General features: G+C 32.4%; 2 protein-coding genes across 3 annotated transcripts; one reads left to right on the top strand and one right to left on the bottom strand.

Moving 5' to 3' along the window:
• Nucleotides 1-9,310: 9,310 nt before the first annotated feature.
• On the bottom strand, nt 9,311-11,178 carry LOC148848565 (uncharacterized). Its single transcript, XM_088951518.1, has 3 exons — nt 10,112-11,178; nt 9,829-9,948; nt 9,311-9,743 (listed from the first exon to the last, which is right to left on the bottom strand). The coding sequence occupies exons 1-3, from the start codon at nt 10,139-10,141 to the stop codon at nt 9,573-9,575; spliced, it is 321 nt and encodes a 106-aa protein (XP_088807644.1). The 5' UTR covers nt 10,142-11,178; the 3' UTR covers nt 9,311-9,572.
• Nucleotides 11,179-20,824: 9,646 nt separating this feature from the next.
• Nucleotides 20,825-26,301, top strand: LOC148848566 (elicitor-responsive protein 3-like). 2 transcript variants are annotated; one of them, XM_088949789.1, is made up of 6 exons: nt 20,950-21,109; nt 22,072-22,151; nt 22,242-22,307; nt 25,324-25,450; nt 25,578-25,692; nt 25,970-26,301. In XM_088949789.1, the coding sequence occupies exons 3-6, from the start codon at nt 22,247-22,249 to the stop codon at nt 26,042-26,044; spliced, it is 378 nt and encodes a 125-aa protein (XP_088805915.1). In that variant the 5' UTR covers nt 20,950-21,109; nt 22,072-22,151; nt 22,242-22,246; the 3' UTR covers nt 26,045-26,301. The 2 variants fall into 2 exon arrangements, with proteins under 2 accessions (XP_088805914.1, XP_088805915.1); XM_088949788.1 differs by lacking the exon at nt 22,072-22,151 and having other exon boundaries at nt 20,825-21,109.
• Nucleotides 26,302-26,922: the final 621 nt, after the last annotated feature.

Genomic DNA, 26,922 nt, shown 5'->3' on the forward strand with positions numbered 1-26,922 from the left:
ACTGATTGACAAGTCAAATAATACAACCATTCCTTTATTTTTTACTCTCTCCCTGACATCTTTATCTATTTGGTTCTCCAGTTGAAAGGTCCAATCGTTCAAAAACAACCAAAATCATTGGGCGGTTCAAATACTTCGACCACCCAGATCAGTGATTTATTGACCAAATCAACGGTTTTTGGTGAAATAATGGTTCTGGGGTAAAAGAGATCAGTCACCTAGTTTTTCTGGGAAAACCATGCTCATGATACCTATGGGTTGATGCCTATCCCAGTTCTTCAGGAAAAGGTACCCAAAATGCTTTAATACTTGCAGTGAACCCAAGGATGATCAAACAAGCACATTCTCTTGTCGTGGTGGTATTAACTTCAGCGTTGTCATTTTCAGATGTTCACTTACGTGTACTATTGTAATTACTTGTTGATGAAGGGTGATTTGGCACGACCTAGCAGGAAGGGGATACATAGGCACGATCTGAACGAAGGATGACAGCTCAGTCTGGCAAGCCCAGTTCGCAGCATTCGTAGTTCGGGTATTTAGCCACCTCGGCCCAAAACCCGCCTCAACGTAGAGGCACCTCGGCACCCAATCCAGTTCGGGACTAAAGAATCAAAGTCCCAACTCGGACCTAATGAACCGAAGCGCCACATAACCGACTCCAAAGGCCTCACCAATACATCATGAATCTCTTGAGGTCACGATGGGCCAACAGACCCCGAATTTTCCGAGATCACGATAAGAATTTATCCCGATTCTGCCTGAATCGGATGTAAATGATAAACCTTATTAACGTATTGCTCTCCTTCAAAAATAGAACCAACTTATCTCCACAGCTCGAAGATCCCAGAGCTCTTCCATAAGACCCATGACTACTCCGGTATATAAAGACTTGAAATCTCAAGGCAAAGGTATGTATGGTTACTCTAATCACTAGCAATCAAGCTCTCAAGCATTCAGTTCGCATTCACAGCATAATTACTGACTTAAGCATCGGAGCGACCTCACCAGATTTGGTACTACAGATTCTCTGATACAATGTAACTTGTCAAATTCAAGTTACATGCTTGGCTGCACAGTCTAAAATTTTAGCGGATTGTTGCTAACTGCATATAGGAGACTTTTGATGAGCGGATTTTCGAATTGTACTCTCCTTCCCTCTCGTACAGGGAATCATGTTGCTCATGCTCTAGTTAAGTTTGCTTGTAACCACACACGCACTCACACTTGATCCTTTCTGTTATCTGTTCGTTGCAATGAATTTGCCTTAGGGCCCTTCAGAAAAGAAAAAGAATAAGTATTAAGAGTCCAGTCATGATTCACGAATGGTTTACTTTTCTATGAGTTAACGCACTGATCCGAAGATCATATTGAATCCAGAATAGACGATTGAAGTGGTCTTCTTTATATACCATGTGAGATCTTGTAGGGTAGGTCAATTGTCTCCATGTGCAATATTGAAATTTCAGTTCTAAACAGGCATAATGTAGAAGATAATGAGGCACAAGTTAGAAAATAAACTCTCCACTATAATTAAATGTCATGTACTAGAAGGAATGAGCTATTAATTCTATAAAGTCTTGCTTGGTGTCTCCTGAGATTTACTGTCATAGAGGCATCCCACACAAAATCACAATTTAAGCTCAAAACAAGTTCTCACTTCTCTCGAGCGAAACGATCTGGGGCCACTTTTCAACCTTCTATTTTGACTATCCAACAGCTCAAGGCTATGGTATTGGTATTGGTATTGGTATTGCCTTATCATAAAATTTCTCCAAACACAATAGATTCCAACCCATACGATACGTTACCATTTAAATATACTTTGATTAATTAATACTAGTGGCCCAGTGGGCATCAGCACGCCAGCGCCCCACAGCGGGCGCCTCATGCATTGGTAAGATGAGATGTTTTCAATATACAGTTGGGATGTGAACTCATCGTGTGATGTATGGGCTTTTGTTAATAAGAAGTTGAAGTATGATAATTAATTAATCTATCTATTTTATATATATAAAGTAAGGTTGCTCATCTCAAATCCTTTTTCTAATTTTTTAATTTTTTATTTTTAATTCTACCTAATTGTCGATTAAACCAATAAGGAAATAATATAGGCAATATCCCCTTACCTTATTCCTAAAATCTCTCTCTCTCTCTCTCTGCCAATCACCTAAGTCATCTTTTCTCCTAATTTTTTTTTTCTAAAACTTTCTCCTAAAACATCTCTAATCTATCTCACATGCCTAATAAAACATCTCTTTCTCTCCTCCTATCTCTCTCAATCTCTCTCCAGCTTCCAAATACTACTTGTTGGTTTGTAAGGCGTCTCCTGCTGATAGTAGCAGAGACTGGGAATCGAATCCCACCTATACCTAAGATGGGGGGGTACGGGTTTGGGGGATGAGTTACCCCCTATTGCTTAGTCCCTTAGAGCAAAAAAAAAACAATTAATTAAAAATATTATTATAATTATAAATAATATTTTAATATTGATGTTATAAAATCTATTTCTCTTTACATATGACACTGTGAGCCCCGCACATCACTATTTGTATTAATGCTAAAATTTGCCAAACACTATAGCAAAAGGATGGTCAAGAAGAAATGAACCAAGGGCCCAAAACGCACTATGCATTAAGAAGACAAAAGTGAATGGTTAGGTTCTTTGAATACATAAAAAACATCCAACCCCTTAGCTTCAACTACCAGTTAATACTAAACTAGACTGACCTGATTTGATAAGTTCAACTCAGTTATGCAAATCTGGAAATAAAAAGAGCAAATAAGAGAAAATTTCACTAAGTTATGCAATCAGTTCAACTCTGCAATCTCTCTCTCTCTCTCTCTCTCTCTCTCTCTCTCTCTCTCTCTCTCCATTCCTTCTTCTCTCCCTCTCGCCCCTGTTTCAGCACTGCCGCAGCAGCGGCATACCTCTCACCCTCCCTCTCTCTCTCTTCATCCCCTTCGTTTTTGTTGGGGATGATGGGGTCATTGTAACTTAGGAGGAGAAGCTCTGAGGCGCGTCTGAAGACACTGTCTTTAGAATGTTATTTTCCCCCACTCAGTTTTACTGAGTTTGCTATTGGGTTACAGGCAAATTCGTTCCCAGGATACAACAGAGCCTTGGGCGAGAATCTGCAACCAGCAAAGTTGAAGAGTCTCCAAAGAAACATTCTATGAGACTATAGCAGATCGGACTGAGAGAGAGAGAGAGAGATAATGAATTTCGAAATTGTGTGTTTTGGAGTCTGATTCATGCTCCTTAAATAATTTGTGAAGAGGTATGAGGAAAAGGTAGGTGCTAGTTTAGAGAAGGCACCTTGAACAGTCACAATTTCAACCATTGTGACTGTTTAAAAAGTTGTTAACAGTTGGTCACTATTAACTTTGAATTGTGCCTCTGGATCACACCCGATCAAATCATGACCGTTGGTCTCATCAACGGTGATCAACAGTCATCAACACACCAAAACTAGAGCAGCCCATCGTGAGCCACGCGGGTGCGCGCAAAGTGTGCCTCTAAAGCGCCTCATTGCGCCACACACACGTGCGCACGCGCGTGCGCGCGCATTGCGCGGTATCGAATCCCCATACTCTCCTCTACTAATTCTGAGTGTAAATCAGCTCCTATTGAAATATTGAAAATAAACCTTGTAATTATCCAATGTGGGACAAGTTCAAAACTAGGTTTTTTTTTTTTTTTTTTGTAAGAGAAAAACTGATTTTTCAACCAAGTGTGCAGGTGCAATTTCTCATGTAACTGACCAATCAAACCCATTGGATTTAATCTCTTATGAGATTAAAATCCAACAATCCTCCACATTGATTGATCAATTACATGGTTCTATCTCAATCCAAACTATTATGACACAGTTATGCATACAAAAGGTGTTTATCAACTTAAACCTCTTGTTAGTATAGTTATCTCAGAGCCTTGTCAAAGTTATTGGTGGTAAGACCTTAAACCAACTACTTTCAAGACAGACCAGAGACACCTATCACATAAAAATGTTCATTCTTTGCAAGAGTTTCAAATTTTGCTCAACACTGTTATGGCCATGTGCTTCTTTCCTAGTTTCATGAACAATCCCGAGAGCAAACCCAAACCCTCATGAGAAGCGGCACCACTTCTATGTTCACATAAGTGAAGCTCCACTATGTGTTCCGTTATTTGACACATTTCAGAACTTCATTAAGAGTTTATCTCAACGTCTCATCATAACGGACATCATTGTTTATGTTGTGATGGGAAATTTCTCAATGTCAGTGCTAACAGTCACATTGTTGTAACTTGTTGTTACCCATTAAACCCAATACTGATGGCTTTTCAGTTCAGGTTGGGTTACCATTACAGGTAACTAAGGGTTTTAATCTCATCTCTTTAGTTGTCATTCTTACCAATTCTCTGGCTAAACCCTTGGTAAGAGGATCAACCAAGTTTTTACTTGACCTCTTATAAGTTATAGTGATGACTCCATCTTGAATCAGTTGCCTAACAAATTCGTGTCTCAGACTTATATGTCTGGACTTACCATTGTAGGTACCACCGTAGGCCCTTGACAGAGTTGCCTCACTATCACAGTAAATGAAAATTGGAGGCATAGGACTAGGCCAAAGTTTTATATCCAATAATAAATTCCTAATCCATTCGGCCTCTTTTCCAACAACCGCTAAGGCTATGAACTTAGATTCTATGGTCGAGTGAGATATACAAGTTTGTCTCTTGGACAAGAGATCGCACCCCCACCAAGGATAAAAATCCATCCAGATGTGGACTTGTTATCTCCATTACCAGTAATCCAACTTGCATCAGTGTACCCTTCTAGTACAGCTGGATAATCACAATAAAACAAGCCAAGTTCCAAGGTTCTCTTGAGATACCCAAGAACTCTCCCAACTGCCTTCCAATGCTCTGCACCGGGATTATTTGTAAACTGACTGAGTTTACTTACTACAAATGTAATATCAGGTCTGGTACAAAGCATAACATACATCAAGCTCCCTACTACACTAGCATACTCAAGTTGTGTAATTGCTCTACCAGTATTTTCTACTAGCTTTATACTAGAATCATATGGCGTGCTATATTCTTTAAACCCTAAATGCTTAAATTTCTCAAGTACTTTCTCAATATAATGTGATTGGCTTAATGCATAGCCCCTACTATGCTTTTTAACTTTTATTCCCAATTTGGTATCTACTTTTCCTAAATCTTTCATCTTGAAAACAGATGATAAGTAGTTTTTAGTTTCATTTATGCCAACCATATTTGTATCCACAATAAGCATATTATCCACATAAAGACACACAATTACTCCATAATTTTCAGTGAATTTTGAGTAGATGCATCTATCAGTACTATTATGTTTAAAACCAAAAACTAGAATGCAAGAATCAAATTTTTCATGCCACTGTTTAGGTGTTTGTTTTAATTCATATAGTGATTTAACCAGTTTACAGACTTTCTTCTCGTTTCTAGGAAGAACAAGTCCTTCTGGTTGTTCCATGTAAACCTCTTCATTTAAAACACAATTTAAGAAAGCAATTTTAACATCCATTTGGTGAACAAATAAGTGATAAATGGATGCTAATGCTATAAGTGTTCTAATAAAAGTTGTTCTAGCCACTGGTGCATAGGTGTCAAAATAATCAATCCCTTCCTTTTGACTAAATCTTTTGGCTACCAATCTAGCCTTAAAAGTTTGCACAGTTCCATCAGTGTTGTATTTTCTTCTAAACACACATTTACATTTTATTGGTTTTGATCCTGGAGGAAGATCTAATAGTACCCATGTGTTATTTGACATTATTGAATCAATTTCATCATTTATAGCTTCCTTCCAAAAGGCAACATCTCTAAAGGTCATGGCCTCACTATAGGATTTTGGATCATTTTCAATGTTTAGGACAATGGGTATTTTATTTAAAATCTTCTCTCTATCAGCCTCAACCAAAAATACAATTGACTGAGTAGAGATAAAATCTGAACCTAAGTGTTTCTCTATTCTTTGTCTTTGACTTCTTCTAAGTCATATTGTATGTATTATATTTGTGTCATTTTTTCTTTCAGTCTCATTATTGTCAACAGGTATTGAGATCTGAGTTTCTTTGTCATTTTCTGTGGATTCATTTTCTGCAGGTTCATAACATAGTTTATTTTCAAAGAATTCAACATCTCTAGTTTCAATTATTATGTTAGACTCTAAGTCTAGAAGCCTATAGGCCTTGCTATGTTCTACATATCCAACAAACATACTTTTCTTAGCTCTGAGTCCTAATTTGGTTCTTTTAGGATCTGGACCTCTATAATATGTTAAGCACCCCCACACTTTTAGATATGTTAAATTAGGTTTTCTTCCTGTCCATAATTCATATGGGCATTTGTTATTAATTCTAGAAACAATTCTGTTATGTAAATGGCAGGCTGTTAGGAGTGCTTCCCCCCATAGGTTTAAGGGTGCATTAGCTTTTAACAACATGCAGTTTATCATTTCTGTAAGTGTTCTATTTTTCCTTTCAGCCAGGCCATTCTACTGAGGGGTATAGAGAGCAGAACACTGATGTATTATTCCAAATTCTTCACATAAAGAATTAAACTCATTTTAAAAGTATTCAGCACCCCTATCACTTCTGAGGATTTTAATTTTCTTTTCTAGTTGATTTTCAACTTCAGTCTTATATAGTTTAAACATGTCAAAGGCTTCATCCTTAGTTCTCATAAGGTAGACACATGTGTACCTAGAAAAGTCATCTATAAATGTTATGAAGTATCTCTTGCCTCCTTTAGTTAATACACCATTGAGTTCACAGATGTCAGAATGGATTAGTTCTAAAAGTTGAGAATTTCTCTCAACACTAGGGAAAAGTTTCTTAGCCATTTTAGATTTTACACATATTTCACATTTTTCAGTTGATTCATTACTGTAAGCAATTATACCTAGTTTGCTCACGTTCTTTATGGATTTAAAATTCAAGTGTGTTAATCTATCATGCCATAAAGAGAAAGAATCAACAATATAAGCAGAAATTTTTCCTTCATTAATACTTAATTTGAACATACCATTACAATCATAATCCTTTCCAACAAACATCCCATTCTTGGATATGATTAGTTTGTCGGATTCAAATACAACTTTGAATCCCCTCTTACAAACAAGATTTAATGAGACCAAGTTCTTTCTAATGTCAGGAACATGGAGAACGTTCAGGAGAGTCAGTGTCTTTTTGGATGTGAAGTTCAAATCTACGTTGCCTCTTCCAGCAACTTTGGCACATGTTTGGTTTTCCATCTGTACCTCCTGGCCATCAGTCACTTCTCCATATGTCTTGAATAAGGACTTGTCCTTACAAACATGGAATGTGGTGCCTGAATCAAACCACCATCCAGAAGACGATTCTGCCATGTTGACTTCAGTAATCATGGCCACGAGATTGTCTTCTACCATGTTTGCAGACTTGGTTCCACCTTTCCGATATCGACAGGCTCGGGCATAATGCCCCTTCTTTCCACAAACATAGCAGGATCCTTTCTTATTGTTACTCTTTTTGAAGTTCTCATCCTTCTTCTTTACTTATAATGCAGGGTTAGTCTTCTTCGATCCATTTTCCACAAAATTTACCTTAGAGTTCAGCATACCGGTCAAGGTCTTATCCCTACTGTATCTATTTCGAGACTCTTCTTCAATACGAAGGTGTTGCTGAATTTGCTCCAAGGTAAATTCTTCAGCCTTGTGCAGAAGCTTCTTCCTGTAATCATTCCAAGAGGGTGGAAGTTTGACAATAATTGCTCCCACTTGGAAAGATTTAAGAATGATGATGTTAAGGGATCAAATTTTATTGACTATCACTTGTAGTTCATGAACTTGCTCCAATATAGGTTTATGGTCGTTTATGGTGAAGTCAATGTATTCTGCAATAAGATACTTATTCATACCTTCTTCTTGCACCTTGTATTTGAATTCTAGGGCCTTCCAAATTTCTTTTGGAGATGTAAGTTCCTTGTAGAAGTTGTAGAGCCGGTCTGATAAGGCATTCAGTATGTGTCCTCGGCACAAAAGTGAGTCATCTTCCCATTTTGCTCTTTCCTTCTTTAGTTTCTCAGAGTCTTTGTCAGTGGGTTCAGGAAGTGATTTCAGATTTGGGTTCAACAGATAGTATAGCTTCAATGTGGTCAGAAAGAAGATCATCTTGTCTTGCCATCGGCTGAAATTTGCTCCATTGAACTAGTCTAGTCGAACAAGATCTTGGTTCATCATTTTGATCAAAGTCATGCTTACTTCCACCTCCATTACAAAATATCATTCTAAAATTGTTGGGGATGATGGGGTCACTGTAACTTAGGAGGAAAAGCATTGAGGCGCGTCTAAAGACACTGTCTTTAGAACGTTATTTGCCCCCACTCAGTTTTACTAAGTTTGCTGTTGGGTTACAGACAAATTCGTTCCCAAGATACAACAGAGCATTGGGCAAGAATCTGCAACCAACAAAGTTTAAGAGTCTCCAAAGAAACCTTCTATGAGACTATAGCAGACCGGACTGAGAGAGAGAGAGAGAGAGAGAGAGATAATGAATTTCGAAATTGTGTGTTTTGGAGTCTGATTCATGCTCCTTAAATAATTTATGAAGAGGTATGAGGAAAATGTAGGTGCTAATTTAGAGAAGGCACCTTGAACAGTCACAATTTCAACCATTGTGACTGTTTAAAAAGTTGTTAACAGTTGGTAGTTGGTGACTGTTAACTTTGAATTGTGCCTCTTGATCACACCCGATCAAATCGTGACCGTTGATATCAACGGTGATCACCGGTCATCAATGCACCAAAACCAGAGTTGCCCATCGCAAGCCACACGGGTGCACGCAAAGTGTGCCTCTAAAGCACCTCATTACGCCACACACACGCGTACGCACACGTTGCGCAGTATCAAATCCCCATACTCTCCTCTACTAATTCTAAGGAGTGTAAATCAGCTCCTATTGAAATACTGAAAACAAACATTGTAATTATCCAATGTGGGACAAGTTCAAAACTGGGTTTTTTTTTTGTGTAAGAGAAAAAACTGATTTTTCAATCAAGTGTGCATGTGCAATTTCTCATGTAATTGACCAATCAAACCCATTGGATTTAATCTCTTATGAGATTAAAATCCAACAGTTCTCTCTCCCCGCCCATTCTCGGTAATGCTGGCTTTATTATTTAACCCTTCTCCCACCGGTTAAAAATGGTGGTTTCCAGGTTCCACTTCTTGCTATTTCAGGTTTCAGCTTTCAAAAAATAAACAGAAGCTCAAAATTAGTAAACCTACAGAGAACCAAATTTAAACAAAAGATGATCATCTATAGCAACTCGTTAATGGAGAATTAAGTAAAATATTCGATAATGCATGGTTAAGCTTTAGTGGTTTAGGACTAGGGGTGTATCTCAAATCCATTCTTTCTGTGACTTATGTCGTTGAAGAGGTGTCTTAGAGATGTCGAGGCGGATCATGGGAACATCAAGTAGATCTGAGAGAAAAAGAATTTATAGTTTTCTACTCTTTGTTGATGACCCAAAGAATGCAGAACATGAATAACACGAGCTAGCTTGTGTAAGCCCCAAACTTGAAGAGGTGGAAACAGATCATGAAGGTTTCTTGGTACGGTGTTCCGTAGTCATCCGTTTGATTGTGATCCTCCTCCATTCCTTGCCGTCTAGCTTCTTCGTTCGAACCCTGGCTACAGTGATTCAAATTAAGTCTGTCTGCTGCGGGCTGCACATATAAAAAAGAGATGATTAGATTGAAGAAATTACACAGGAAAAAAAAGGACTTCAAGAAAATAGGGTTTTAAACGTACCTTGGAAGAAATTTCATCCTCGACCTCGTCCTCAATATTCATTTCCGGTGATGAATCCTTCGAATTGACAGCTATCTTCATGCAGTCTCCTTCGATCACAGTTGAGCCATTTGAAATTATCTGCAATAGAATCAAGAGACTTATTGGTGAAAAGAACTTTTGATAAATGGTCAGTTTTCTACCTTTCTGGTTCAATATTAAGTCTCCTTTTTGAAGAGGCTTGAAAATAATCCAAGCCCAGATCTTGTTGAGAGAAACTTTTGATAAATGGGCAGTTTTCTACCTTTCTGGTTTCATTTGGGTAGTAATTCATGAAGAACCCAACAGACTTATTGGTGAAAAGAACTCCTTAGAGCTTCAGGAGCAATGGATGGTTCAACTGCTTCAAGACGTCAGTTCGTGCCACAATGCGCCATCAACCACTGCTAGACATTCCAAAAGGAACCCAACAGTCGCTCGTTGTGTCTTTGACCCTATCCACTTACGCGATAGGGCCCATGTCCAGTGGCAATCATGTTTGTCAATGGTTTCCCAAGTTTTCGTGGATGCAGGCAAAACATCGAGCGATATCCCATCTCTCATATTCTTACCAAAATCTACGAAACACCGTTGAAGGGTCTCACAATGCCAACTATTAGATAAATGGCTAGGGAGAATAGCTTTGCAAACTTTGTAGAGAAAAAAGGGGGAGAGACAGAGAGAAACCGACGGTGAGAGGAAACAAAGGTGGAGAGAGAGAGAGAGAGGAGCGGAGAAATGGTAGAAGGAGAAGAGGAAACCAAAGGAGAAGAAATGGAGAGGGAGGAGAAAGAGAAAGAAAGAGGGAAAGTGGAAGGAAGAAGAGTAGGAGAGGAAAGAGAAAGGAGCAGAAGAAAGGAAGGGAAAATAGGGCAGAGATGCCGATGGTGACTGGTTCTTACCTCCTCTGATTCGTTCGATCAAAAGGGAAGAGAATGGAGAAAGAGAGAGACAAAAGACGAAAGAAGAAAAAGGAGAGAAGGAGAAGAGAGGGGAAGAAGAAGAAAAGGAGGGAGAGACCGGCGGTGAGCTGGTTCGTCACCTTGTTTCGGTTGAGGAAAACAGAGTATGGAAAGAATTAAGAAGGAGAGAGAGAGAGAGAGAAATAGGGGTGATCACTCGTCGGTAATGGCAATGGGTCTCCGCTGCGTCTGTTCCGTCCAGAAGAGTCACAGCTTCGTGGAGAAGAAAACTGCCTTTTTCCTATGTTTTTATTAATTGAAACCGAATGGAGAAAGGAGAGAGAGATGAGAGGTAGAGGGGGAGGGCTGAGAATGGAGAGAGTGAGGGCTCTCGGGATGAGGGTAATATTGGGTTTCAAAAAGATTTGATAGGTCATATGGGATCACATGTGCATACATTAACCATGTTAACACAGGCGTAAAGTTAGTCAATTCTCAAAAAAAAAAAAATAATAGAGGTAGTGTTAGTCAATTTTTTAACGATAAGGATAGATACAGTTTGAAAAATTTATCCTTCAAAATTTAAGCTCGACCTGAAAATCGATATTAAGCATAATTTTTAATGGATCTGGATCATGAGCTAGCTTATGGGGAACGATACTTCCATCTTTGTCCCACAACGTTCCTGTCTTTTTTTTTTTTTCATTCAGAGGAAAATAACTACGAACTAGCTACACACCCCAGAAAGACGCCATTGAGGAGTTCCTGACAAATCCTCCCAAGGATGGGGGATGGACGTACACAACCTCAGCAAGGGGGAATTTACAAAAAAAGAAAGAAAAATTTGCAACAAGTTTGAGAAATAGCTAAATTCATTAACTTATCAGCACACCTATTAGACTCCTTAAAACAGTGTAAAAGAGAGACAACACCACACTGAATTATTAAATCAGGTGTGCTTCGGAAAAGATTCTCAGCCATCCGGTTCGGGCATCGGCTCTGTTTAAATAAGAGCTGTAATGGTTGATAGAGAATCAGATTCGACAATAAGATGAATGAATCCCCCATGAGGAGCTTGTCGGAGACCTTTGTTAATAACCATATCATCAGGAGATCAAATTAGCCCCCACAACGTCCCACAGCATATTTTTACCGTGTATTGAAAATGTTTTCCCAAAAATGATGATATCATCATCAGAAAATATTCACAATATAAGTGGGGATATGGTGTGGAACGTTGTAGGGGGCTGATTTGATCTTGATCATTAGAGGCAATGCCCACCACACCATTGCTCAGAATGATTCCTCAATACACCTATCATTCCTGGGTTTCCTTTAGTTGCCCTAAGGTACACTACATTATAGAGATCATAATTTTTTGTTTGACTAACCCACCTTTCAAAAATTTTTGGTCTGTTGGCTGCATTTGTTATTTCTTATTTTAAAGATTTATCTCCTTTTTATTGTTAAAAACTTAAAATGTTCATGCAAATACTGAGATTTAAGTAATAAAAAGAAGATAAGTACTTAAAATAAAGAATGCCAAATGCATCCTTAAGTCATTTCTAAACCTAACCATGGTTATAGTTTTTGTTTAACTAACCCACCCTTCTCATGCTCTAAGGTTAATGAATAACAACAAATGAAAACCATCTATATATACTCCCTTTCTATCTCATACGTATACATCATGCATAGATACAGAGGATCAGTTTGGAAGGAGTACAAATACAAATATGTACAGTATAAATATATACAAAATAATACAAAATGGGAAATTGTCAAAAACTCATCATGAGTTTCAGCATTTCTCTTAAACTCACCATAACTTTTTAAAATGTCTAAAACTCACCATTTCATTAACATGACGTTAAAGAGACTAACGGCTGTTAATATATTACCATTTTAACCTTCATAGAAAAATATAAAATATATACATATATTTTAATATTTAGACATGAAAAAAAAGGGAAAAAGTTCAAAAAAATATTTTCAAATATAAAATACATAAAAACACAGAAATTATAAACAATATAAGAAAATTTATAGAAATTGCACACAAAATAAAAAGTTATTTTCAAATTGTAGAAACTATGGAAATTGAAAAACAAACTCAGAAAATATAAATTGTAGAAAAAACACCAAAATTATAGGAAAAACACAGAAATTACAAAAAAAAAATAACAAAAAGTACAGGAAATTTTATAGATGGTAGAAAATAGAAAAATGTAAAAAAAACAGAAATTATAAAAAATATTAGAAATTAGAAGAAAACACTAAAAATGTAAATAAAAAAGAAAAATGAAAAATGAAAAAGACCCTTTTCCTCTAACTTGCAATTTAAGGGTGATTTGGTCATAAAAATTGTTAATTATGCTGCATAAACACCTCTGTTAAGAAACATTAACGGTGCACTAACGGAAGGTGAGTTTCAAAAAATAAAAGCTTACTGACATTGTGAGTTTTAGACATTTTGAAAAGTTGTGGTGAGTTTAAGAGAAATGCTGAAAACTGATGATGAGTTTTTGACAATTTTTCATACAAAATATAAGGTTTTGTACTCTACATATTTGTATTTATACTCCTTCCACATTGAGCTAAAGAGACTTTTGTTATTTGAGGAAAATGTAGATTAAACAAGTAACATTTGGCCTTAGGTAATATGTTTCATGACATATGCATGCATTTTAGTGATATACTAGCAGGGAGTCGTGCGTGTACCGGGTTTATTAAAACAGTTTCAAGTAATAGAGTTAGGGGTACAAGTTGAATGTACCCAATTAAAGTCGGACCTGATTCAATCAATGCTTTTGATTGACTGTGTATTGAAATCCTCATCTAACATTGTCCGTTTTCATTATTTGATTATATATATGACAAAAGTTCTGCTGAGTCTTTAAAGTATTCTTTTTTTAGTTTGATATTATATAAAATGGATTAGAATTAATTGAAATTTTACCTTTTTTTTTTTAATAAAATTTACTTTTTCTTTTCTTTCGTCTACTTTTTCAAATCTATAGAAAGATGAAAATGTAGTTATATGTACATCACCAAATACCCTCTCAAGGGTCCATTTGGTTTATAGTCAAAATTGAAATTAGAATAAGAATCAAAATTTTTCGGAATTAAAATCAAGATATTGTTTTGCCATAATTTGATTCAGACAATAATCAAAATAAAAGTTAGAATCAGATGGAATGAGATTTCGTTAAAGGAATGACTATTTCTTCAAATGGGCCGGGAATGCCATTCCAGATACTTGTTCCCACGAATCAAGTGGGCACTTAATCTTTTCCGTCGCATAACATTTAATAGGTATCAAACTTTGGATTACGTGTCACCCTCTCGGCGACCACATAAAAAATTAGGTGATCCACCCATAAATAAGGGATTTTTTTATATTTCTTCTGTCCGGTAGAGTCATGCATTGGGAACATCCATTTTTAGAAGTGAAGATGCTTCCAATGTGAGGCGGGTGTGATAACCATAAAATGAATAGGCAAGACATCATACCAGAAAAATTTATAACCAATCAACCAATGTCAAAAAAGTGGTGGGTTTTCATCAAAATTCACAAAGGATTTCCGGTGTCATGTCCTTTTTTAACATCATAGATGTTTAAGCATTATAACAAGTATTTATAGGAAACCTAAGTGAAGGTCGACTCACATTTTTTGTGATGAGATTATTGTTGCCCTATGAAACAATTAAATCAAAGTCCTTGATTTGTTGCCATGGCCTCACTTTGAATTAGAGATGTCAATGGATCCATTTGGATGGATTGGATGGACGGATAAGATATATTGAATTTGGACAGATTGGACGGGCCAATATAACTTATTAGATTGGACCTGGTCTGTCTATAATGAATTTATATTGGATTGAGCCAATATCTGGTCCATTGGTAGAAGATAAGAACATAGATATCAATGAACAACGTTTGAGTTGAAACCAATCTAAACTAATAGAAATTTGAACAGATTGGACAGTCTCTGGACCAATCCAAAATGGTCCAAAATATTCATTGGACTAGATTGGTCCAGGTCCATTTGTAATGGACTCACATTGGACTGGACCAGATTGGATGAAATCCAATCCAATTGACACCCTTGCCTTGAATTGATGAAATGAATTCTTCATGGGGCCACTATAGTAAATCTAAGACCATGATTTTCTGTTTTAGACCTGGCTACTGCAATGTCGTAGCAAAAGTGAATTCAATGAAGGTCGATTGGAGACAAAATCACACATTGGGTGAGACCGAATCTATTCGTAAAAAAAAATTATTCCAACACTTTACAACACGATATGCATCTGCATATCACAGACGTAATGGGTCCTATTCTCATGGTGGCTCCTAGCTTCACAGTGAGATGTATAGACACATATACATCATGTTAGTACAATTTTTGTTGTGAGCAAATCCCATTCCAGTGTTCCTAACGTCCTACACATAAGGTATGGATGTCATGTAAGCCCCATATATCGGTGTGCTCAACCCATTGTTGATCCCATCAATTGAATTGTTCGAAGCATCACTTATTAATCAAAGTTTCATGTCCAATTTGCATGAAATGCACCATTTGGTCAAAAATCATCTAAGCCGAATGGTTGACCCATCTAACCTTGTCACCATATCACAGGTTACACACTCAATGTATGTGCAAATTTCGAGAAGTCATCACTTTGTGCTCAGATGTGTGATTAGGGTGATCTCTTTTTTTTTTATTTTGGGTATTTTTTTGAGATCTATGTGTCCTAAGGTGTCAAACCCCACTATTTTCATCAAAAATCCTTTTTTTTAATAAAATTGCATTTTTTACATAAATTAAACACAAAATAATATTTATATATACATATATTACATCTAAAAAATAATTATTTATTTTTCTATTAATAAAATATATATTTATACATACCTATGTTGATGTGACATAACCTGACTCGTTAGACCCAAATGGTCAAATTAATGACACACGACCCAGAGACAAAAAAAATTTGACCACCAAGTCAGTTTTTAAAACATTGCGATATATATACAGAAAACTAGTGTGTTCATTAATTTGCTCAGCCTACTATGCATGGTTGAGTCCCATTGTATATAACAAAACAGTCAAGAAACTTTCTCCTGTTTTTGATTTTTTTGTTTATTTATTACATGTCATTTTTTTAAATAACCAATTGGATGCTCTCCTTCCCCAACAATCTCTTTTCTTAAAATTTATGCTAAACTACCTCTCCTAGTTTCTCCTAAACCATCTCCAATTCCTATTTATCTCCTAACTTATCTCTAATTTAGTTGAGAATTTCTCTCCAAATTATTTCTAATTCATATTTATCCTCTTTGCCATTTTTTATCTATATCTATCTAAAGAAAGTTTAAATTAAAATTTTAAAATTTGTTCAAATATTTTAACAAATTATGTAATAACTTTCAAATATTTATTAAAAACATAAAAAAAATAATTATAAGAGATTTAATAATATTCATATTATTAATAGATTTATATTTCTACAAAATTCATAACGAAATTATGTACTAACAATATAAACTATGACTTTTCAGATTATCCAAATTAAATGTTATTCAAATAATATTAATTTAAAATTAAAAAATAAAATATTATTTCAATAGTTCAATAACAAAATATCTTATAAAACACTAAAAATAGCTAAATAGTTACATAGAAAAATATTCAATTATTTAAATATGTCATTAAATAAATATCTTCAATTAAAATAACGAGTATTTTTTAAAATTTTATATATTATTTGAATACTTAAATAACTAAATATTTTAAATAATGAAATATTTAACATAGTTATATTTTAAATAGCTAAAATAATGAAATTATGCAATAAAATAAAAAAAAAATCATAACATAACATTAAAATTAATAATAATTTAATATTTTTACAAAATCAATAATGAAATTATGTAATAATAGATAAACATTAAAATAATTATTGAAAACATAAAAAATAATTATAATAGATTTAATAATATTCATATTACTAATAGTTTTATATTTTTACAAAATTCATCATGAAATTATGTACTAACAATATAATTTATGATTTTCCAGATTTTTCAAATTAAATGTTATTCAAATAATAGAAATTTAACATTCAAAAATAATAAAATATTATTTCAATATTTCAATAACTAAATATCTTAAATAATAAAATACTCAAAACTTTTAAATAATTACATAGAAAAATGTTTAAATATTTAAATATTAAAATAACTCAATACCTTAAATTCAAATAATGAGTACTTTAAAATATTTTATATATTACTTAAATACTTAAATAACTAAATATTTTAAATAACGAAATATTTAACATAACTACATTTTAGATAGTTAAAATAAGAAATTATGCAATAAAATAAAAAAAAAATCATAACATAATATTCAAATTTATAATAATTTAATATTTTTCGAAAATTAATAATGAAATTATGTAATAATAGTATAAACTTTAAGATAATTATTAAAAACACAAAAAAAATTATAACAGATTTAATAATATACATATTATTAATAATTTTATATTTTTACAAAATCCATCACGAAATTATGTACTAAAAATATAAATTATGATTTTCCAGATTATTCAAATTAAATGTTATTCAAATAATAAAAATTTAACATTCAAAAAAAAAAAATATTATTTCAACATTTCAATAACTAAATATATTAAATAATAAAAAAATAAAAATTGTTAAATAATTGCATAGAAAAATGTTTAATTATTTAAATATTTCAATAACTAAATATCTTAAATTCAAATAATGACTATTTTTAAATATTTTATATATTATTTAAATATTTAAATATCTAAGTATTTTAAACAACGAAATTATTCAATAAAATAAAAAAATCTTAAAATAATAAAATAATAAGATAATATTCAAATTAATAATAATTTTATAATTTACAAATAACAATTAAATTATGTAATAATAGTATAAGCTTTAAAATATTTATTAAAAACACAAAAATTATAGTAGATTTAATACTATTCATATTATTAATAGTTTTATATTTTTACAAAATTCATTAGGAGATTGTGTACTAACAATATAAATTATGTTTTTTCTGATTATTTAAATTAAACGTTATTCAATTAATCGAATTTTAACATTAAAAAAATATAATTTTATTTAAATATTTCAATAAATAAATATCTTAAATTCAAATAATGAGTATTTTTAAATAGTTTGTATACTATTTAAATATTTAAATAACGAAATATTTAACATAAATATATTTTAAATAGTTAAAATAACGAAATTATACAATAAATTAAAAATTAAAATAATAAAAATCATAGCATAATATTAAAATTAATAACGATTTAAAATTTTATGAAATTAATAATGAAATATATAATAATAGAATAAATTATAATTTTATGGATTATTAAATTCAATTAATAATTGTAGTTATAAAATTTAAATAAGGATATTATTTAAATAACTAAATAATTTTTTAAATAACCAATTTCACTTAGATCAATTAATATTTCTAGAAAATAACTTTCAAAAAAATAATATTCATTAATAATGATTTTACAATCTTAATCTATATTTATTATATATTTAATATACTAAAATTAATATTTATTGTGTTCTCAGCAATTATTTATAGTTTTTTTATAAATATATTTTCAATAATTATCTATAAATCTATATTTGTTTTGTATTTTTGTCATACTTTATTCATTGATATTTATTAGAGATTAAACTATTATTTGAGATTACAATATTTACTGACTATCTTAATATATTTTTTAGTATTTTTGTAATTATTTTATTTTTATTAATTATTTATTTTATTTTTATTATCAATATATTTTCAATTATTATGCATTTTCGCTATAAATTTTTAATAATTCTTGGAGATTAAACTACTTTTATTTATTAGATATTAAAATATTAAATTAGATGAAATTAGGGCCTCCTTCGTTTAGCGGTATCACACTTACCTAGTTAGGTAAGTGTTTGTTGGGTAAAACTTTCCTAGGAAAGTTTATTTACCCATGTTCTTTTAGTTGAAACTTACCCAAGTAAATTTCACTTTCCAATTTACCCATGGTCTTTTGTTTCACCAACTTTCCTGGGTAAGAGGCCAATTTGTTACACTATTGCCAAAATTACCCTTTTGGCATAAATGAATGTTTTTTGTGGATGTTTTGTTTTATAAACCTATGTAATAGGTCCATGCCATATCGAAAGGAACCAAATCAATCACAAAACCAACCACTATTGCCAACATTATCCTTTTTAGAGGTTTTTTTAATAGCACTAATCATATAAAGATTTGAATTAAAAACAAACTAGAGGTCAAACCCTTATTTGTAGTTACAATGGGAATTAAAACAGATAGCTGCATATCGTTTTAACACATTTACTAAAATTCTAAAATGAGCTAAATGGGTTCAATTATCTGTACTGAAGCATTAGGGCAAAGAAGTCAAGAATATTACAAAAGAAGATGCACATTCTCAGAAATCAGAGAAGAATGAGATAAAGATTTGTGACTCGAAAACCTAACTAATCGAACAAAGTTAAATAAAAAACGAAAACCTAACTGATCAAATACTAGAACAATCTACTAGCTCTTACAAAAGCTATGAGATTTGCAACTTACTAGGTCAAGCTCGAAAGTTCCAGCAATGGAAGAGAGAGTGGAAGCCTGGAGGTGGAGGAGACGTCGATCTTTGCTAGCAATGCGAATGCCCTAAGCTTGTTAACAACACAAGGGTATTTTCGACTAATTAAAACACCCCACGATGGGAAAGTAAACTTACCCTTTCCCGCGTAAGTGGGCTTTAAACTTACTTGGGGGAAACTTTAATTTCCATGGGCCCCACACGTTATTGCAAAAAAACATGGGAAAGTTGGTCAACTTTCCCACCTCAACTTATCGATAAACAAACAAGGCCTAGGGGTATTGATCACGACCTAGTTTAGTTCGGTTGTAGGCTATTTGGCCAACCAAATCGACATGATCAGGTTGGGGAGTTGGCTACCCGAAATCTACTAACCATTAATGAAAACCATCTAAATTGGGTTGTATTAGTTTGGGTTGATTTTCGGTTTGCTCAATTGGTTTAATAGATGATATTGGAAACTTAATTTTAAATTTTTTAAATTACATTGATATTATTAAAAAATAAATTTATAATATAAAATATTTGAGACTAAGAAATATGGGAATTTCTCCACTTTCCCGTATTAAAAAATTATATTTAAAATATAAAAAATATTAATATATATCTATAATTAGGTCATTCGATTTTGTTCAACTTACAAATGGCCACAGCGAAACTTATCCCAATTTCAACTGGAAATATTAGAAACTGAGCAATTCAGGTCGAATTGGTCGGATTGGTTGGTTTTATAAGTTTGATGAACAAACTTAGCTAAAATAAATTATTGTTATTTTTGTATTGTAAAAAGTTATTAAAAGTGTTATAAAATATAAATAATTAATTATTTAAAAAGTTAGAAATATAAAACAATTGTATATTCTTATGTGTTTTGTTGATAAGCTTTCTTTAATAAATCCCATACATCACACGGGTCCCTCCTAGTGTCATTATAAAATCAAAAGAAAATGGATAAATAAACTTATCCGACTAAATATTTTCTATAAAACATTTACCTCCAAAAATGAACTTAGGGTAGTAGAGTAAGTTCACTTTTGAAAAACGAACAAGTACTTTAAAGTAATGATAGTTCACAATAGACCAAATTTAATCTCTACAAACGCCGACCCCGATGCCGATGGCGAGATATCAGGTGCATTCGTGACTCATGAGTAGATGGAAACTTCACCAGTAAAGGAAAGACCAGCCTTCGGCCTTCCCCAATCTCGACAACCTTTTGCAGGTCCCACACCTGAAGTAACTAGTCCAAAAGAAGTAAGAGGAAAGTTAATCTCAACCGTTTATCAAGTGATGTGACTATCATCTTCATTGGGCACTAACGTACACCGACTATCAAGTTGACTTTCCAATTAAACGAGTTAACTAGAACATAACCATAGCCCTAGGCCCTAGCCAGCGGATTTGGGCCGCGTCCAGCCGATGAAGTTGTGAGCCGATCTAACAACCGCTTGTACTGAACACCCTACTACAAATATAGTAATATACCTCACACTTGTGTAAATGGTTGTTTCCATAATTCCATTTGCTCCAAATTGATTGTGGAAGGAAGAGCAAAGTTGCGCGATTCGAAATATATCTTTGTTTCTGATCGGTTTCCTTTCTTCTGCATTCGAGGATGCCTCAAGGAAAACTTGAAGTTCTTCTCGTTGGTGCCAAAGGTCTCAAGAACACTGATTTTCTTAGTAAGCTTTCGAACGTCTTTCTCCAGAGATGATCTCTCTCTCTCTCTCTCTCTCTCTCTCTCTCTCTCTCTCTCTCTCTCTTGCTTTCGATTGATTTCTCATCTTGATCCTCGATTCATGTAGAAAAATGATGTTATCTTCCAGCCCTAGGATTTATATGGAGATTTTATGTAATTAATTGACGATCATCTGCTTGGTCTTCCTCAGATTTATATTCCATTTGCAGACGCTATTTTTGTCGTCAGAACGTTTAGTAATCCTATTAGGATTTGATTTGTCGATTATTTATGACATTTTCGTCTCAATGTAATCACTGAATTCCAGTTATGAGTTGTTCAAATATCATTTACACGGTTGATCTTACTATTTTATTAATCTTGAAATATCTTTTTCAAAATTATATTGATGTCCTACAACTATTTGTTGTTAATTTACTCAAGTATATCAAATCCTTGTGGTTTAGCTGTAATTCGAAATAATTAGATAGCATATTTCTCGTTTTCTTTCAGAATGGCCATTAGTGCCACTTACTTTCTCTACAATTTGTCGAGACATCATATTGATTGACTAGATCCTAGATTATGGCGTGAGAGGTTTGAATTTCTCTATATAGATGAAGGAAATTGGTATAAATTAGATGTTCCTTTCTTGGCTAGCTCGGTTCATTATATTTATATATTCCACTACATGTACTATAGATGATTAAGCTAGCCGAGATTATCTCTCGATTTTGCATTGAGTATTCAGCTTGTTTTCGACTGATACTTTGATGTTTCGAGCTCATTCTTCAGCATATCTGTTTTTGTTTCGCTTTCTTAAAATTGACAATGACTGCTGAACGGACTGCATGCAATTGTTTCAAGCTGATTTACGAGTGATGGGGAAACCGAAAACGCTGAATGATCGTTGATTTTTATGCCCACTTCTTTGATCTTGTCATTTTTTATTCTGAATTTCTGCAGATTGTAAATTACAGTTTTGCCTCGCCTTCTATGATTGGTTTCCATCACTTTCGACGAAGCTGAATTCGTTATTTGACAATGTATCTATACATTTCTTGGTCATTACATGAAGAAATTCCTCTTTTTAGTTGTCTACGTCTTGTTTGATAAGCTTTAGATGTTTATGACAGGTAAAATGGACCCATATGTTATCCTCACTTGCTGTACTCAGCAACAGAAGAGCAGTGTTGCGTCAGGTACATCTCTTGCTTGCCTTTCCGGTTGCCTATTGATGGTGTTGTTTTACTTTTCTCCTTCCGTTCATGTCTGTGTATCGAAGCCGGATCAAGCAAAAACCAACAATAGTACATCTAACAAATTAGTGTCTAAATTATGAACAATGCCCCTTTATGATGCATGAAAGGCTCTCATGGAACAGAGGAACCTAGAAATTAGAATAGAATGCCAATTAAAATAAGAAAAACAATACCTTTTTTTTTCTCTTTTTGATAGATTGAAAGCAATACTTCTGCAGCTCGGTTGGTCTGCAGTCTACTATGTCTTTTTCTTTGAAAATAAAATCTAGAAAACTAAAACAGGAGGAACATAAATAGACATGCCACTAAAAACTGATATTTATCAAAAAATTTATATCATTTTTCATTAACTAGTAATTAAGCACATGCATTGCACACGAAAAATTTTTCTTTATATTAATTACTTAAATTTTAGATATATCATAGTTAAAATAGAAATTGAAATTTAACAAAAGTAACAATATGATTAAAGATAAACTTAAATGCTTGTAGAAAATAACAATTATTATTATTATTATTATTATTATTATTATTATTATTATTATTGCATTTTTATCATAAATAAAAATAAATTATTTTAACAATTATTTTTATTTAATATGATGAATATATGACATCAAAAATGTTCTCAAATTTTTTTTACAAAATTCTGTACATTTTTATTTTTGGTGTTCTATCTTTTTTTAAATATTTATTATTCAATTATGACATCATGGGTTTCTTTGAAAAGTTGGACCATTAACCCACCATCTAGATAAGAAAATAGCTTTGCTTTTGGATTAGTTTTAAATTAGGAAAAATTATACTCGGAGTTGGTTGTACATTTAAAATTAAGCTACAAGTTGGTCCATAAACCAATAAAACTCTAACAATCAGCTCTACATTTCAAATTATAAAAACCTTCACCATGTCACTAGAGGCTTACGTGGTTGTTGCGAACATGGGACTCATTCTTTTTTTTTTCTTACACACTTATATGGTATTAATCAAATCATATAAAAGAATATGAGACCAACTCGGTATGGTTAAAAAATCATTACACCAATTTGATAAAAATTTCACAAGAAACTCTTGGCTACAAAATTTGCACCAGCTGGAGAACGATAGAGATTGGGGGAGATGGGGATATTGACCAAGAGGGAGAGTGAGGGAGAAGAATGAGAGAGATTGAGGGAGAATGATAAAGAGAGAAAGAGAGGGAGAGGTTTTGATTTGGCTACAGACTGAAGATGAGAGAGTGTGAGATCGAGAGATGACTATAAGAGTAAGAGAGAAGGGAGGGAGTGAGAGAGAAATTGAAAACCTATTTTTTGTATAGGCTTTTTATTGTGTCCAATATGGACTTAGAGTCCCATGTTTGCAACAGTCACATAAACCTCCGATGACATAGCAGGGGTTTCTATAATTTGAAATGTAGAGCTGGTTAGAGTTTTGTTGGTTTTCGGACCAACCTGTAACCTAATTTTAAATGTACAATTTTCTTTGGTTATAATTTTTTCCTTTAAATTATATATTTCATTTACATTATATAAAATATTTTTTACTTATCACACTTATTTTTTGTTTGTCCATGGTATCATTTGACTCACCACTAACTCACCATCTAAAAAGAAATAGTTTGATTTCTAGGTTGACATTAAATTTTGTATTACATTTTTATCATTGATAAAATTATTTCTTATGTATAAAAGTTATTTTTGTTCAATATAATAAAAACATAATATTGGAGATGTATCCAATGTTTTATTTTTTATAAATATATAGCATTAGATATGTGCCCAAACTTTTCTCTATCTTTTTTTTTTGTGATTCTTTATGTTTTCTATTATTAAAAATTTTATTATTTGATTATGACATCATTTCATTTTTAGGTAGATTTTAAATTTGGCATTCCATTTTCAATATTAATAAAAATACTTCTTACATTTCTTAGTTATTTATTTTAACTTTTTATTATTTAATTATGGCATTATTTACTAATCCATTTGATCCCAAATGGGTTGAATTGCTTGCCCACCATGGTAGGGAAGAAAATGGTTTTGTTTTCAAATTAATTTTCAAACTATTTATTTTTATAATATTAAAATTAATATTGTGGACTTAATTATAAGAATTTAATGATGAGAAAAATATATCTTAAATATAGAATTTAATTGAGAGAATAGGAAAATATTTTTATTTCCAATTGGTTTTAAATTTTACATTCAATTCCATCATTAATAAAAACAATTCTTATTTATCATACTTAATATGTATGTTAAAAATGTTCTCAATTTTTTAATTTCTATTTTTTTATTTTATCTATTTTTAAATTTTATTATTTAATTGTGACAACATGGATTGACCCATTTGACCCAAAATGATTTAATTTCTTACCACCACCTAGATGAAAATACTATTTTTGTTAGGTAGATTTTAAAAGTAGAAGCTTTTATGTTATTGGAATTATTAATTTATTAAGTATGGATTTAATTAATAGAGCTTAATGATGAGAATAAACAAAAATGGCTTAAAATTTATTAAGTACGGATTCAATGAACATGAGTGCAAGTTAATAACTTAAATGTTGGATTTAATGAGAGAGAATTGAATGCATTGAATATGTTAAAGTTACCACTTTTCAACTCATTTAATACCAAGAATATTATCCTATTTATCCTCATTTTTCATCAATAAATTTAAATATAGAGAGATAAATTGTCTTTAAAAAATTATAAAAATATTCTTGAGTCATTCATGCATTTTAAAATAGTATAGATTTTTAGTTTGTTGAAATAATAAAATATCCACGACTAGCAATAGACATAATAGCAATTTAAGTGGTTAATGTTCATGTGCCTTACAGCTGCAATGGTACATTTGCAGCATGCTTTTCTTCCAAATAGCCCCACTGTAAAGCATTTATGACTCGTTTTCGACTCCGTATGTACCGCTGATAATACATTGGGTGATGCAGGTCAAGGAACTAAACCAGAATGGAACGAGATCTTCGTGTTCACTGTTTCCCAAGGCGTTACGGAACTCCACATCAAAATAATGGATAGAGATAGATTTACTAAGGATGATTTTGTAGGAGAATCAACGTAAGTAATTCTGCTTCTATCGTTTCTAGATAAATGTGGAAAAAAGGGAATGAATCCAACTGAAATCATAAATCAGACTCAGTTAATGCTCATCCGGATGTCTGCCTTCTTTTTCCCGTCCTTGCAGCATTTCTTTGAAACCACTTTTTGTGGAAGGAAGCGTCCCACCGACCCCATACAGTGTGGTCAAGGACCAGCAGTTCTGTGGAGAGATCAAAGTTGGCTTAACATTCACTCCTGAGGTATATCTCTTCAATATATATCAATTTATTAACATGCACATCCGTGCCCTGGAATTTATTATGTTCGTGAAATGCAGTTTCGAAGTCATTTTTAGTTCAACTCACTAATAATATGATATTTTGATCATTTTAGTTTAATTTATTAATACTATTTAATATTCAAATTCAATTCGAATTTGATGTAAATCTGATAGACATGATCTCATTCAAATTCTGATCCTATATCTGATTGGATTCCAGTGTATGATAACTGAATAAAATTTTCTGCTAATTGCAGGATGACTATGAGCAGGGGTATTATGCGGAAGAAGAGAGCTATGGTGGATGGAAAGAATCTTCTTCATGGATTTAAAATGGTTAATTAAATGCTTATGACACTCTCTCTCTCTCTCTCTCTCTCTAAGTCTCTATTAAGGTTAGACTTCTATCGCCAATCTCTGTAGTTAACTTTCACATCATGCACATTTTGATTCTAAATTTTAGTTGAAATAGAAATTTAGAAATAAAGCGATAACTAGACCTTTATTGTTTGCATATTAGAAGGGAGCGAAGTTGCTTTATAAATTTTATATTTTATACATTCTAAAAATTTTTATTATTTAATTACAATTTCATGGGTTGGCTCTTTTGGCTTGGATGTTTGAATCAATTACCCACTTTTTTCATTAATAAAAACAAATTTTATTTATCACAATGAATGTGATATTAGAGACATTCCCAGTTTTTTATAATTTTTGTATTTTTATTTATTTTAAAAATATTATTATTTTATTTTAATTTTTATATTATAATTTTTGTTTTTCTAGATTGATTTTAAATTTTGTATTCCATTTCCCTTGTAATTACCTTTTATGCATATTACTTATTTATGTTTAACATAATAAATATACAATATTAGAGAACCAATTTTTTATATTTTATAAATATATAACATCAAATATGTGCCCAATTTTTTTTATATATTTTTATGATTCTTTGTATTTTTTACTTTTAAAAACATCTATTATTTAATTATGACATCATTTCATTTCTAGGTCGATTTCAAATTCTATATTCCATTTCTATCATTAAAAAATATAGAGTAAGGGCTTGTTTGTTTCCTCTTAATACCTCTTATCTCTTATCTCTTAATTACTTTAAGAAGTTTTAAGAGCATTTGGTTTTCATTTTGTTTTCAAACTAATAATAATAATAATAATAATAATAATAATAATAATAATAATAATAATA

Source organism: Nelumbo lutea, chromosome 6 (assembly GCF_056320005.1).
Source record: "Nelumbo lutea isolate HS-2025 chromosome 6, American lotus-T2T, whole genome shotgun sequence".
Classification (NCBI taxonomy): domain Eukaryota; kingdom Viridiplantae; phylum Streptophyta; class Magnoliopsida; order Proteales; family Nelumbonaceae; genus Nelumbo; species Nelumbo lutea.